Source organism: Haliaeetus albicilla, chromosome 4 (genome assembly GCF_947461875.1).
Source record: "Haliaeetus albicilla chromosome 4, bHalAlb1.1, whole genome shotgun sequence".
NCBI lineage: Eukaryota > Metazoa > Chordata > Aves > Accipitriformes > Accipitridae > Haliaeetus > Haliaeetus albicilla.
In genome coordinates, this window is record NC_091486.1 from 32,759,357 (window position 1) to 32,774,936 (window position 15,580).

Consider the following 15,580-nt stretch of genomic DNA (forward strand, 5'->3'; position numbering starts at 1 on the left):
GCAGTGTTTCAAATCCTAAATCATCCTCTAATAGATTAATGCTTGGATGCTCCTAGAGGATATGTCTTAATATTGTGTTTGGTAGTAAGGTCTGTGTAGTCTACAGTAACAGCAGAAACTTGAGGGAAGATTGAAATTTATGTTCTCAGGTTTCAGACCTGGGAGAAATACCTGCGAGTTAAATTTTTGTTTTGCTGGACGAATATTTTGAGGTAGTGGCCTGGTAAATGTTTATTTTATATTGTTTGTGTATGAGGGATTCCCCTGAGGCCTGGGATGCTGAGCAACGCAGTTGCAGTCTATATAAACTGAGCAAAGGTGTAAAAGGGTCTGGCACACGGAGGTGGGTAGGTGAGCAGGGTTTGTTGTTTTGCTTCATGCTTTGGGGTTTTTTTATTCTTCTCGGTCGTCTTTTCCAGCTGCAGTATACCTATCGGGGGTAGGCATGGCTCTAGTCTGTCCGAGTTTTTGCTGTTCCCATCATCTGTATCCAACAGAATATTTTGGCCGGCATTAACAGTATGGGATCATACAGTGTCTTTTCCTATAGCAGGTTCTTTAGGTCCTTGGGGGAGGGGAGGAGCTGTTCCCTTTTATTTGAGCTTGGACATTTAGTTTCAGGAGGGAAAAAAAAAAAAAAATCAGTTTTACTCTATATAAACTTTTCACTCCTGTCCCCACAATAGACTAGTTTTAGCTGATAAAGCCTGACAATCTTCCTTAATCCAATTCTTGGAACCTAAAAGTGCTATACACTGGATTGGAGTGCTGAGCTATAGTACTTCTTTTAAGCTTACCCTTTTCTTCAGAAAATGTTCTGGAAAGGCATAGAAGAGTACAAAAGTAGTAAGTATTTTTATGGTTTTTTTCCTGAACACCCAGTTTACAGAGTTCTCCAACAAGAACCTATCAATGATAGAAGTGTATCCTGATTTTCAGATTTGTTTGCACGTTTGGTTTTTGTCATTACTTTGTTCTCTATTCCCCACATTCTTTTTTGATAGCTTTAAAATTGAATTTTCTACTCTACTATAAGAAAATGCTTTTTAGAAAGATCAAAGATGTTTTTGCTTGGGCATTTCCAGTCTACAGTATATTGGCAGTAATTATGTTGCCTCTGAAAAGGCAGAAGAGGATCTTCCTATGTCAAAACAGAATTTGGGGTATTCATTTGTAATATGGTTCATGTATATATGTGTTCAGATCATAATGGTGCATGATGCTAACACCTTGGCCTTTTGGTAGTGAATGTTCTGTAAATTTAACTGAACCTAGAGCACTCCATTTTTCTCTGTAGTTGAGAGTAATAGGGTAAAATTTGTGTGGTGTGTGTGTATAATATACATGTGTTTATACATGTTTGTATACATACATATGCATGTATATTTATACATAAATTGTGGTTTTTATGAGAAGTCTTGGTGTAATCATTTTGGGAAAAGTATAGTAATTTTACACCACTGTTGTGTGCTATCGTATGATAGTCCATCTGGAACAAAAAAATTAAACCTTACAACATACTTTCTGTATAGGTAAGTATTTTTTTCATTTATACATGCAGTGAAATTGAGAGAGAGCATAAACCTTTTCTTTAAAGTTACATTAGTCTCAGAGACATGAATCTAAACTTATAGTCGTCATATATGATTAACAAGAGCCTTGTCACCAGCTGTAGCATGGTCTGTTGCCTGTAAAAGGGGTATTTTAAACTCCACCAAAAACATATTTGTTAACTTTATATTAACACTGAAAGCTGCAGATGGCATGCTTTTTCTCGCATTGTTTCATTCTATATTCTCTTTACAATGTCCTCTTTTTCTAGTCTTAATAGTTTGTTCTCATTCCAGTTTAGTGGGTTTTTTCTTTTACTTTTTCTGATCTGTATGTTCTCTCTCTCTCTTTACTTGACAGACACTGTGGAGCATTCACTATTAAGCCATTTGCGCAGCTCTAGTCTACCTGTACTGATTTTCTTGTCCAGGCCTTCCCGTGTGGCTGAGATCCATCATCAACATACCAGCTAGCAGCTGCCTGTTGTGAAACTTGGGGTCAGTTGTTTCATTGCAATGCTTGCTATTTACAAATTAGTCAATAATAAAAAATGCTCAGATAGAATTTAGCATAGTCTGCAATATTGCTTAGCTGCTTCCTGCATGTTTGTAAATTTCCTAATAATTCTGTTATGTAAAACAAATTTTATATAATCCTTGTCATTAATTCCTGGGATAATAATGTATATATTAATTCCATCATTATTTTATTTCTAGTTCGACTGCCCAAGTTCTGTGTGTGTTTGGATTATTTTCCTTCAACTGGGAGGGAAGCTTACAGTACTTCAATGTATGATTTTTGTTTCTGAAAACTCTCTTAATTCCTTTATTGACAACTCTCTCCCCTTTTCTCCCTATATTGTGTGATTTAGTGGTTTGTATTCATGGAGTTATACTCTGGCAGGTGCTTAACCATGCTTTTATTGTGAAAAAGGTGCTGCTTTTAGTTGCTTGCACTTCTTTAAAAAAATAAGGATTTTAATAAAATGAAGCTAGGGAAGAATACATGTTTTGCACATGTTAAAATTTGTGTCCGTTTCTTATTTGATAGCCTTTAAACAGCCCAGTGATTTGTAGCAGGGGCTTGCTATTTGTTAAGGTGTGACTTCTTGTCTGTATATGTGCCTGTGCGTTTTATCCCCACGTGTGGCTGTTAAAAACTATTAGAAGTTTGCCAGTGTGAAACTGAGCATAGTTTTTCTGTTGAGACCAGACAGTAGAGAAGAGAAAATGTGTTTGTGTCCTCCATATTCTAATAGTCAAAACTAAAGAAAGAGTAAGAAATAGATTGGGACTGAAGTCCTGTAAGGTTGATGTAATGAAAGCTGAAGTGGGCAGGGAGACTGGCACTAGATGGCCATGGAACCTAGAGATTTAGGAAAGCAGTGCACAACGTGATGTGGAGCTAGTAGATAATGGAAAGAAACTGAAATCTTGAGATTAAACTGGGTTGAATATCCTGATAGGGATGTAGGAGCTACAGCTGGTTGTATTAGGCAACTGGCAGAGCCACAAGGGAGGGTAAAAAGATGAGTAAATTTAACAAAACAAAAAGTTAGTGCTGAAAACACCTCACCTAAGAAGATAAGGTTAGAAGACAAAGATACTTTGAGCCTGTGATATGGCATAGTAGGAATGGGAAGAAAGGACTCAGATTGGTTAAGAGAATAAAACAGATGGGAGTTCCACAAATGGGATACAGAGCAGCTGAGATACAAAGGGAGACTGTAAGAGAATTTGATCTTAGGAAGAATAAACAGAATAGTACAAGTATTCCAAAAACTGTTCTTGCCAGTGCTTATAATGGTAGCCCTGTTTTCTGGATCTTGCCATGCTTTTGTCAGCAGCTAGTGGCATCCACTGACAAATTACTTAATCACAGTCCATTGCCTATTTGTTAGTTTACAAGTAGGATACCTATCAGTTATTCAGCTCAAGTTTTATAAATCTGAATTTTTAGCTACTAAAAAAATTACATAAGCATTATTATAAATTCCCACAGTAATGCGTTGCACTAAACTACGTTACAGAGAATGCAAAAGTAAAAAAACAAAATTGGTTAAGTAGTTTTGCACTGTAACATATTACAAAAATAATTTTTCCCTATCCAATTAAAAAGAGGATACAGTTGCTTTAATAGCTTGACATACTTTATTAAGGCTATATGATTAATGAACAAAACTTGATTTTTTTTTAAGGTAAATTAATTCTGAACTCATGTTAAGATTCCATAATTGTAAATAAAGGAAGATGTTTCTTGCCACTATTGACTTCACCTGTGTACATAATGGAAATCTGTTTTTCCTTTTTGAACTAAGTCTGTCTAGCTGACGCAATGTCAAAATGGACTGTAAATTTTCAGTGAAGCATTATTAATGTAGTAAATGGGACACACTTTGAAAAAGAAGAAACAATACAGCATTTTTCCCTCTTTAGGAATTGAGGTCGCATTCTTTGAGAAGAAATTTTTCACATCATTCGTCTGTGAGTTTGAAACCTCGATAGACATGAAGTCCCCATTTTCATCCTAGAAAAGATCACACAGAATGGAAGATAACATTCTTATACCACCTTCTACAGATTCTGTAAAACAGATTTTTAGCTATCTACTTTGCTAGCATACCTATCACGTGGAGGATATGTTCTTCCTAACTTCTAACATTTGCCTGAAAATGCCTAAGTTAAAATAATACTCCTTTTTGTAAAGTCATAAAATGAAAATTTTCTAGTTTGGACAGGTAAAAACACATGAAACAATGATTTTATCCTGCATTTCCTTTCTTAATAAAAATACTGTTACAGGACAAAATGGTGATTTCAGATACACAGAGTATTGTATAAACTTTGGTTACTGACATAGATTGAAAACCAGCATACTTTTATAAAAGGGAAAATTTAACATTGAACTTTCTGTAATCCAGAAATTAAAAGATCTGTTAGTTACAAAGTAAAAGCCATTTTCCCACATACTGACAAGTTTTATGTGCTGTGGATTAAAGTCTATGTACGTTTTTTTCAATTCCAAAAGAGTTTGTCTACTTTTAATTTTTTTTTTTGCAATCAGTATTCTCTACTTTTATAAGGTGTTTTACTTATGTGTCATATTAGTGCTTGGGAATAATAACTTTTTAAAATAAAATTTAGACCACTAGTTTAATAATTGTTTATCCTCATATGAGGCTGATATTTTTCTTGCATATGGTAAGCAGTAAATTTGGTTTTCTGGTATGTTTTTAGCTAAAGAAAAAGGCAAGAATTTACTTATTACCATTACAATACCATTGAAAACTTCTTGCTACTTTGACTTTTTCTGTTGTCTGTGCAAAACTTAGGAACTTCTGGCAGTATCACAAGTTGAGATGAAATACTACTTTCTCCTCAACTGCAGGGAGATAATTTTCTTTTTTTTTTCCTTTGCTGCTTCTCTCCCTTCTCTAGGATACCTTCTATGTTTTATAGAAGTCAGATTCCTCAAAGGTTAAAATACAGCTTCTGTAGCTAATAGGAGTGCAAGCTATGGCTTATTGCTTATATAGCACTGAGGTCTTTGTTTGATGTACATAAAATATCCTTGAGCTTTTCAATTTTTCTTTTTTCTCTGTAGTAATTTGGGGGTTTTCTTTTTGTGTTTTTTTTCCTTTTAATCTTTCAGGGATCTTACAGAGTGGGCATTGTAATCGGTAAATAATCCATGTGTAATATTTAAATATATTTAAAGATGATTCTAGCTGTCAACAGCATTCTTTCATATTGTGCAGGAAGAGGGGTGGAGTCTGGTTCTGTTCTTAAGCTGTTTAGAAATTGTTGTGAAGGGAGATGCCATGTGCTATGTCTTGGCTGCAAGATTCCTGAAGTGACTTTCCACCTTTTGCTAGGTAGAAAAATCTACGTGAATATAACTTAATAGTTTCTGGTTTTAAAAACTTGTTACCATAGCAGCTGTGGGGATTGTTTTACCAGTAAGTATGAAAAAAACCCACAATTTTTTGGATGCATGGGTATCAGCCTATTTTTGAGGGGGGAAAATACTCATTTGCTGTAGATGGTCATGTTTCTGAGCCTGTCTGTATCACTAAAAACATCTGTCCAGTTCTTCTGTTTTGATGTTCAGATTTTAGAATTCATCATTATAAATATATTACAGAAATCTTGGCACATCATAACAATAATTCATTTCCATGGAAGAATTTCTACATAGTCTATTTTTTTTAATGAAGTGCTGTCCCTGAAGGTGCCAAAGAAAGGTTTTGTGTTCTATTAGAGCCTTATTTCTTGTATTGTGAAACAAATACACATTTGACGCAGGATTCAGAAGATTTAGTCCCAAGTCCTTATTTTTGGAATTCACAATTTGTTTACCAAACATTACTTCTCTAGAAGTCATTTAGTTAACTGCAGATATTAAGATCCTGATCCCTCACTGATTTGGGGGATTAGAGAAGGGCAGCATTCTCTTTGGTTTTTTGCAGTTTCCAATTGATAGTTGTAAGGCTTTACACATGTGCTAGGAGGGGACACATCAGATAAGGACTGTGCCCTATGCCATTCAGTAGCTAATGGCAAATAGTCATCTTTGTGCACTGGCTTGTCACATCCACATATTAGCAAACTAAATCAATTTTCTGGCTTCCACCCCCTAGAATTTAGAGACCCTGCTGGTATCTTCTACTGAGCTAGCTGTCAGAGTATTTCTAGCAACTGTTGTCTAGTTAATGTTATATTTATATGGCAAAATGTTACTTCTAATATGCTCTATTAACTGGATAAAAACCTGTGGACAGGCAGAAAAGTTACTGAAGTTCTGTCCTGTATTTTTATGTGTTTGATCAAGGACTATTTTTCTTGCATTAAGTAGAATTCTCTAGTTCACTAACATGTTTAGTTCCTGCTACTTCTAGCGTTAAGCATCAGAAGTCCATTCATAATCCCTGAAAAACTGTTTATGTTTTTCATATTAAATTGGCAATTCTTTGTATTCTGAAATTCATTTTTCAAAATAGCTAATGCTAAGTCAATGAGGAAACTGCATTCCAATAGTAACTGAGCAGGAACTAGCAGAACACGTGGCTCTCTTCAAATGTTTTTCTCTGTTTAACATAGTTCTAAAATGTGAGAAGTTGCATGGTTGTAAAATAGAGGGGGTTTACAGTAAAAATTAGTATAATAGGTTTGTGGCTTTGTAATGTCGAAGTACTATGGTAGTTTCAATTCATCTGGTATGAAAGTTTATGTTTCCCATTTAAGTAAAAAATACACAGTTTAAATCAGTATTTTAAGGATCAAAAATACAATGCCAGTGTCTTGATACATGTGTGCAATCCTGTATGCAAATCCTTATAAGCTGTTATGTAGAAAATCCAAATAGAAATATAGAAAGCAGAACAGTAATATGTAGCTCTTGTTTTAACTATGTTTAATACTGTAGCTAAGATTTAATGGGAAAGTGTGGGTCTCGTAAGGCCTTCTTGGACTTTGAGTCACAAATAATTTAAAGAAGTACTGAAACTGTAATTTTGAGGGCCTTGCGTGATCGTTTTGTACATCTGTCTGTGCAGTTGCAGTCTACATAAGTGTGTACGTTAATGGTAAATAGAACACTGTTGGTAATGTTTCCAGTTGTTTCTAATCAAATAAACTAGAACATCCATTTTCATTCTAGAATGCGTGATTTTAGTTGATCATATGGCTGTGGTGTTTAGTATTGTATCGCAGATACAGATGATATAGTTACTGCAGCCTTGATAAGTGTGATACTGTGGATGTGCATACATAAAAGCTTAATAAATTTGTAGATCTCATTTTAGAGAACTGTTAGCAGTTTTATTAATCAAAAGCTCCTTCTGTTGAAACTACTTGTAATACAGCAATAATAACCAAGTTTGTGTAGTTTGTAACTTCTAGTAAAGTTCTGGGTTGGTAACTAAAATTTTAATTGATTGGTCCCTATCTACTGTTTGGATTGGAACTTTTGTTTATTTAATTGTGCGTATCAATGAGTAGCTTAAATATGGGTTTAGAAAAATATGAAAAATGGAATTGATGAACTTCTATCATTAAACTATGCTTTTGCAGTAATTAAACTATTATTGTCATCTCTCTATTATTTTTAGAACAGTAAGTTAAATATTATTGCAGAAAAGCTGGCTTTTCTGCTCAGGTTAACATGTTTAACAAGACTATGTTCCTGTTACATTCACAAAATTATTCCTTCAAAAGAAAAAAAAATTGGGTGGAGGAAAAGAAAAAATATTTTAAAAGTTGCCAGACCAAAGAGCCTTCAGAATGAAACACTGCTACTTTCTTAATATATTTAAATAAATTATAGACAAAACAGTTTTAATCAAATCATTCTATAGAAAAAAAACCTAGATGTTAGTGTTTTGTTTTGGCTCAAATAATAGTTCTTGAGAATGGGGATGTGAAAAATATTTGACAATTGAATTGCAGAATTTTTCTGATGGAATTTTTTTCTTTTTCTGTCATTACCCTGTCCCAGGCAAAACTTTACATTTGCCTTGAGTCATAAAACAAAGGAAGTAAGCGTAAAAAGAAGTTCAGAGAGGAACTGTGAAGTTCAAAAGTGTTGCAATTTGAGATGATTAATATTTAGGGGGGTTTAATGCATTGGGTTTGAGTCCTGTAGCTGTTTAGATAGCCTCAGGTTCTGGAGAAATCTGACTAATTTAGCTTGTGTTTGTAATTTGCCCCCTTGTATCTTATTAATGTGCCTGTCCTCTGTTAAAAACATTATGTGTCAGTGATGACTGATCTATAGCTGATAGTATTGCTAATTGGTTTTTGTTTTGTTTTTAAAGTGGTGCTCTTATATGCCTTTGTAAGCTGCAAACGTGGGTGGTTATGACCCCAAGTGGGAAACATGTTAGGTCCAAATACTATTTTAGATTTTGCATTTGTCAGAGGAACTAAGAGTTATCCCTTCTGTTTCTTGTTAGATGAGTCAGTTTTAGTCCTAGTGAAATCTTTATAAATAGCAATAATTTATTCTTTAGGTAATTGATACAGTTTTAAGGCATTTGTGTTTCTGATGCTCACTACTCTTTAACCTCAAGAATAGGAATGGATCTTTAAAAGCTGTGCTGCTTGTATTAGTGATTTTATTCAAGTAAGCTCATCAGTTAAAATGCTTTGAGAGAATAACCTTCTTGCAGATGCACCACTGGTAATGTTTTTGTCCCAGCAGTGGCCTAACAGGCTGGGAAATGTGAGCTGTTCTCTCAGAATCTTCAGCCAGTTCTAAATCATGTTATTGAGCAGGAGTCATTTGTCATGATTGCGATACTGCTTAAAAATTTTATAGCCCTTCTTATAAAATCCTTAATATATATTTTAAAATTTCAAATAAAGTACTCCTTTCGAAGTTTTTGAGGTCGTTATAGCATTAAAGCAGTATGATTCCTTTTGCTTTTAACATACTAGGCCGTATCCTAATCAGAGAGAGAGAGAGAGAAGGGTGTCTTTAAGGAAACGTTTGCTATGGATCCTGGTGTAGTTGACTCTGAATTGCAGATTCAGTAGCTTATGATCTTTCTTGAGTTTTGGTATCCATTAAAAATTAAATGCTTCTAAGTCAATTTCCCTGAATTTTTATTTATTATTTTTAGCTTTTATTTTGGCATTGTGCATAGACAGGCAAGGAAAAATCTTCTGTATACCTGCACTGTTTTCATAATTTTCCTTATATTTTATTATTTTAATCAACAGAAGCTCAGATGACTTGAAAAAGGAACATACTACTGTCAAGTACTATCTCCCATTCTTGACCTTTGAAGATATTGGGGGGGGGGCAAAGTTTAAACTGTATTATTTTATTAAATGGTTTATGCAGGTCATATTTGGTTTTGGAGAAGAGAAGGCATTCTTGTAAATAGGCTTTGTATTCATGCAGGAACAAAGTGTCTTTCTAATTCTAGCAACAGAGATTTTGTCAAAATCTTGCTAGATCTATTGTTTACGAACAGGGAAGGATTGGTGAGAGGTGTGATGGTCGGAGGCTGTCTTGGGCTTAGCGACTATGAAATGATAGAATTTTCAATTCTTGGTGAGGCAAGGAAGGTGGTCAGCAAAATCATCACTATGGACTTCCGGAGGGCTAACTTTGGCCTCTTCAAGGCACTGGTTGAGAGAGTCCCTTGGGAGACGGTCCTGAAGGGCAAAGGGGTCCAGGAGGGATGGAGATTCTTTAAGAAGGAAATCTTAATGGCTCAGGACCAGGCTATTCCCATGTGCTGCAAGTCGAACTGCCGAGGGAAACGACCAGCCTGGCTGAACAGGGAGCTTTTGCTAGGACTCAAGAAAAAAAAAAAAAAAGGAGAGTTTATCATCTCTGGAGGAAAGGGCGGGCAACTTGGGAGGAGTACAGGGATCTTGTTAGATCATACAGAGAGAAAATTAGAAAGGCAAAAGCTCAGCTAGAACTAAATCTGGCCACTATCGTAAGGGACAACAAAAAATGTTTTTACAGATATGTTAACAGTAAAAAGAATCCCAAGGAGAGTATCTTTCCTTTAATGGATACAGAAGGGAGCGTAGCAACCAGTGATGAGGAAAAGGCCGAGGTACTTAATGCCTTCTTTGCCTCGGTCTTTAATAGTGAGTCCAGTTATCCCCAGGGTACTCCACCCCTTGAGCTGGAAGGTAAGGATGAAGAGCAGAACATACCCCCCTTAATCCAGGAGGAAATAGTTAAGGACCTACTATGCCATCTGGACACTCAGAAATCTGTGGGACCTGATGGGATCCATCCAAGAGTACTGAGGGAACTGGCAGAGGTCCTTGCCAAGCCATTCTCTATCATATGTCAGTGTTCCTGGTCAACAGGGGAGGTCCTAGAGGACTAGAGGCTTGCCAATGTGACTCCCATTTATAAGAAGGGTCGGAGTGAGGATCTGGGGAACTACGGGCCTGTCAGCCTGACCTCCGTACCGGGGAAGATTATGGAACGGTTTGTCTTGAGAGCACTCACATGGCATGTCCAGGATAAGAAGGGGATCAGGCCCAGTCAGCATGGGTTTACGAAAGGCAGGTCCTGCTTGACCAACCTGATCTCCTTCTATGACCAGGTGACCTGCCTAGTGGATGAGGGAGAGGCTGTGGATGTTATCTTCCTTGACTTCAGCAAGGCCTTTGACACTGTCTCTCATGGCATACTCCTTGAGAAACTGGCGTCTCGTGGCCTGGATAAGTGTACTCTTCACTGGGTGAAAAACTGGCTGGATGTATGAGCCCAGAGGGTTGTGGTGAATGGGGTGAAATCCAGTTGGTGGCGGATCACAAGTGGTGTTCCCCAGGGCTCGGTGTTGGGCCCTGTTCTGTTTAATATCTTTACTGATGATTTGGATGAGGGGATTGAGTGCCCCCTCAGCAAGTTTGCAGACGACACCAAGTTGGGAGGCAGGGTCGATCTGCTCGAGGGTAGGGAGGCTCTACAGAGGGATCTGGACAGGCTGGATCGATGGGCCGAGGCCAATCGTATGAGGTTCAACAAGGCCAAGTGCCGGGTTCTGCACTTGGGTCACAGCAACCCCATGCAGCGCTGCAGGCTTGGAGAAGGAAGAGTGGCTGGAAAGGTGCCCGGCAGAGAAAGACCTGGGGGTGCTGGTTGACAGCCGGCTGAATATGAGCCAGCAGTGTGCCCAGGTGGCCAAGAAGGCCAATGGCATCCTGGCCTGTATCAGAAATAGTGTGGCCAGCAGGAGCAGGGAGGTGGTTGTTCCCCTGTACTCGGCACTGGTGAGGCTGCACCTCGAGTACTGTGTTCAGTTTTGGGCCCCTCACTACAGGAAAGACATTGAGGTGCTGGAGCGTGTTCAGAGGAGGGCAACCAAGTTGGTGGTGGGCCTGGAGCACAAGTCTTATGAGGAGCGGCTGAGGGAACTGGCGCTGTTTAGTCTGGAGAAAAGGAGGCTGAGGGGAGACCTTATCGCTCTCTACAACTACCTGAAAGGGGGTTGTAGTGAGGTGGGGGCTGGTCTCTTCTGTCAGGTCACTGGAGACAGGACAAGAGGAAATGGCCTCAAGTTGTGGCAAGGGAGATTTCGGTTAGATATTGGGAAAAATTTCTTTACTGAGAGGGTGGTCAAACATTGGAATAGGCTGCCCAGGGAAGTGGTTGAGTCACCATCCCTGGAGGTATTAAAAAAGCGCGTAGATGGGGTACTCCATAACATGGTTTAGTGGGCGTGGATGATGGTTGGACTCGATGGTCTTGAAGGTCTTTTCCAACCTAAATGATTCTATGAAAAAGGGGTGCCAACACCACTTTTATTTGGCACCAACACTGTAGACAGAGGGCCTGCCTTGGACATCAATAATGTTAATAGTGAGCAGCTGAGCATGGAGTCAGGAACAGAGGGATGACTATTTCAACACATCAGTTTCAAGCATCAGATGATGTCCTTACATTCAGTGAGTTTAGTAACATAGCAAGACAGACAAAAATGCCTCCCACACAAATGTTTTCAAACTTCCCATGATACTGACAACAGGGAACAAAGTCAGTCATGAGCAAGGGACAGGAACAACCCTGAGGTGTGGGTAGGCAGCAAGCCTTGCTGTCTCACTTGCTGGTCAAAACTACTGCGCAGAACTGCTGCCGCCTCTCATCTTGCACTGCTAGAAGACAGTCGATGGTAGTCCAGTGCTGGACCAATGCTCCTGTTGGTGCACTACTCTTTTGCCATATTTGTATCATTTTCCATTTCATCAGAATAAAAACTGTAGGGGGGATTCTGGAAGCCTTCCACAGAAGCATAGTTCCTTTGGATTAATTGGTCTGTTGTTTGGCTATCTTTGTTTGCCTTTTTAAAAGTCTAAAAATTATATCAAGCTTCAGTGAATGAGTTGCATGCTCTTTCTAGTGGGGGTTGCTGTGACTACCACATCTCTGTGAATCACAGTGTAGTTTTAGGGATCTGTTTTTCTCCGATACCAGTTCCCAGAGTCTTTGCATTTTGGGTCACGAAGTGGACTGTTTTGTAGCTTATATCCACTTTGCAACAGGATACTAAAGCTATTCCGGCAGCTCCTGAATCCAGGAATCTTAGGATCCTGTTCTTCTCCTGAGTCATTCAGGTGCTTTGATGCAGTTTTAAACTCCTGTGTGGGATGCTGCTAGTTCTTTGTTGGTTTTGTTTTGTTTTCTTTTTGACATCTGGGATCTTTGTTTTCATTGGTTCAGTCTAGTGGCTTTTGAGTCAAGTCTGCAATGGCAACTATTGACTTCCAATTCAGAAACTTATTAACTACTTAACTGATCTAGGGTTACCCAAAATAAGGACCATTGTTTTTATCCATAACAGTGTTTCTGTGTTGTCATAAGAGTTTGTTTATGCTATGAAAAATCCTATCTTGATGAAAGGGTTGAAATATGATTTAAGCCTTGTCACAAAGAGTTTAAAATACAATATTCTGGCCTCATTAAAAATGTAGCTATCTTTAGTTAAATTAAAAAAAAAAAAAGGGCAACCAGCTGGCAACTGGCCTAGTGCTGCAAAAAGTTGTTTTACTTGCAGCTGTCAGTCATGCCATAGCTTTCTGCAAGCGGTTACAGTGGATCTTAAGGACTGTGTGGAGTGAAGCAGCAGGATTCTCAAGGTTGAGTGGACAGTTTACATGTATGTCTGGTATAGCAACAATTCAGGGATGACCTTTACTGGAAAAAAAAGAAAAGAGTGTTTGGGGGCAATTTCTTTGTAAGCAGACATGCAGGAAGCTGGAGAATTCTGCTTATTTGTTGTTTTCCTGGGTTTTAATCAAGATGACAACACTGAGGGATTTCCTTTTGGTTTCAGCACCTGGGAGCTTGTTTTAAAGACTGTATGCAATAATTATGACTTCAATCCCAGGCTCCATGCTCTGTGATTTTTAAATTCTTCCAAAATTAAGTAATTTTAATGTGGATTTCAAAGGGGATATAGTCCGCAGACTGCTCATTCCTGGTAAGCTGCTTAAATAAAAGTTAGATCACTTCGCTTGCAGTAGAACAGGAAGAAAACCACAAATGGTTAATGCCTAACTTGCGGTGATTAATCATAGAAAATGTGGGCATTTTTTATAAGATTAGTATTTTTCAGTGAAAAAAAGTAAAAAGTGTTTTAAATTCAAATGTGTATTTCTTTTAATCCAAAATGGTATTACAAATCTCTAGTTTTCTCTAGATGACTCTTAATTTCTCTAGATGTAGTGTAAAAGTAAAAAGGTAAATTTTCTAACCACCCATCCCAGCAGTAACAGGGCCTTAGAAAATCAATCACTGTTCCTTTTTTTTGCAGGGCATTATCATGGTCTGTATCAGGTGTAAAACAGTTACAAGTGACTTGTAGTAGGCAATGTAAGAGTAATGAGAGCCCTTAAACTTATACTAAATTTTCAGGACTTAAAGAAAAATTTGTTTAGGAAACAGTGTTGAAAGTCTGTGGCTGTACCAACTGAGGTCAGCCTGACAGAGGAGAAGAGGATTTCAGTTGTTCAATACCCATGAAAAATGGGTTGAAAAAAAGTCTTGTAACTATATTCATATATAACATAGAAAAAGTCTTTCTGATTTGAAATTAGGAATATTTCAGTGTAATTTTTCAGTGTTTATCAAAACTAATTACATAAGCTGATTCTAGCAATGTAGATTCTTATTGATTTTCTTGACAAGAAATTACTGCATATTTTTACATTATTACAATATATTACACTATGTTCATGTGGTTTTTTTCATCTGGAGGAAAGTTCCTGTGAAAAGGAAATAGGAACCAAACTTTGAAATCTAAAATAAGGACTAAACTGCCTTTCATTTACTTTTCTACCCTTTGAGATGCCAGAAGCAATTTCCTCTTGAAGCTGACTTCCTTTCTGGAAATGATTTTCGTCTCCAACCATGTTGAGGCTCTTTTCTCATTCTTTCATTCTGACTAACTTGCTTTTTTCCCTCTGACTTGCTACTGCAGTTGAGAACTTCTGGAGGTAAGTAATTACAGACAAGTTTCTCTCAAACTTTCTTTTTCAGTTCTTCTCCCCCCCCACTGCCCCCCCTCACCCAGGCAGTCTAGAAGGACAAACAAAGCACTATTGGTGTCCTCTGCAAGAGAGCACTGATAGGGGGCTGGCTGTAAATTGACGTGGCATGGAAAATCTCTGCTAGTTTGTAGCAGCTCTAACATTGCTGCAAAATCACGCCTACTCCTACCAAGTTTGTAGCTTGAAATCATCACGGGTTTGCTGTTTCTATATAAAAAAATGAATGGAAAGTACCTTCGCTTTTTGATTTGGGAACCAGACTTTTTCTCTATTTGGATTTACAGCTAATAGAAAACAAAATCATAGGGAATTATTTGGTTACTTTTTTTTTTTTCCCTGTAGTGAGAGCGACAGATCTTGCTGCTCCCCCCACCTTTTCCTGCGATTTAATCATTTGCAGATCTTGCCATGGGGTGCGGACTGAGAAAGCTGGAAGACCCAGATGATAGCAGCCCTGGAAAAATCTTTTCTACACTGAAGAGACCACAAGTTGAGACAAAGACGGATTCTGCTTATGAATATGTATTGCTGGATTTTACTTTAGAAGGTATCTTTTTATCTTATATCTTTACTACTCTGAGAATGCAAGGAATAGGATTTAACTTAGTTCTGTCTTGTTTGGCTTACAGTAAATCTTAGATACTTTTATCAAAGCTAGCCAAAACGTAAGACTTTTATTTTGAAACACAAATCATGACGAAGGTCCTCACTTATATACAATTACAATGGAAACTACTGAAGTATTTTTAACAAGCAAACCCACCAAATTACACAACTGTCCTTATTAAGGAAGCTTGCTAAAAACTGTTAGAGATTTTCCAAATTTCCTGTGAGTCACATACTGCCATCCGTACTCACTTTGAATAATGGTTGTCTGAATTCAGTGTGACGGTTCAGAAAATACACTGTGCCTGAGCCTTAATTGAATAACAATTTTTTAAAATGCACTCAACTTCCACAAACAGGCCCTCATTGTCCTTGTTACTTTATGCAGAAGTAAGTCT

At 37.6% G+C, this 15,580-nt stretch overlaps 2 protein-coding genes across 7 annotated transcripts in view; both read left to right on the top strand.

Moving 5' to 3' along the window:
• Nucleotides 1–2,204, top strand: part of BOLL (boule homolog, RNA binding protein) — a 34,028-nt gene extending 31,824 nt beyond the window's left edge. For both annotated transcript variants that reach the window (XM_069780511.1, XM_009918488.2), the window contains 2 exons: nt 892–912; nt 1,910–2,204. In XM_069780511.1, the coding sequence (XP_069636612.1) occupies nt 892–912; nt 1,910–1,935 (47 nt within the window). In that variant the 3' untranslated portion in view covers nt 1,936–2,204. The remainder of the gene's footprint in view (nt 1–891; nt 913–1,909) is intronic.
• Nucleotides 2,205–14,380: 12,176 nt separating this feature from the next.
• RFTN2 (raftlin family member 2) overlaps nt 14,381–15,580 on the top strand; it is a 37,721-nt gene continuing 36,521 nt past the window's right edge. For 2 of the 5 annotated variants that reach the window (XM_069781813.1, XM_069781814.1), the window contains exon 1: nt 14,662–15,123. In XM_069781813.1, coding sequence (XP_069637914.1) covers nt 14,985–15,123 — 139 coding nt within the window. In that variant the 5' untranslated portion in view covers nt 14,662–14,984. Of the gene's footprint in view, nt 14,523–14,661; nt 15,124–15,580 lie in introns of those variants that run through there. The other 3 variants (XM_069781811.1, XM_069781812.1, XM_069781816.1) reach the window with 3 other exon arrangements.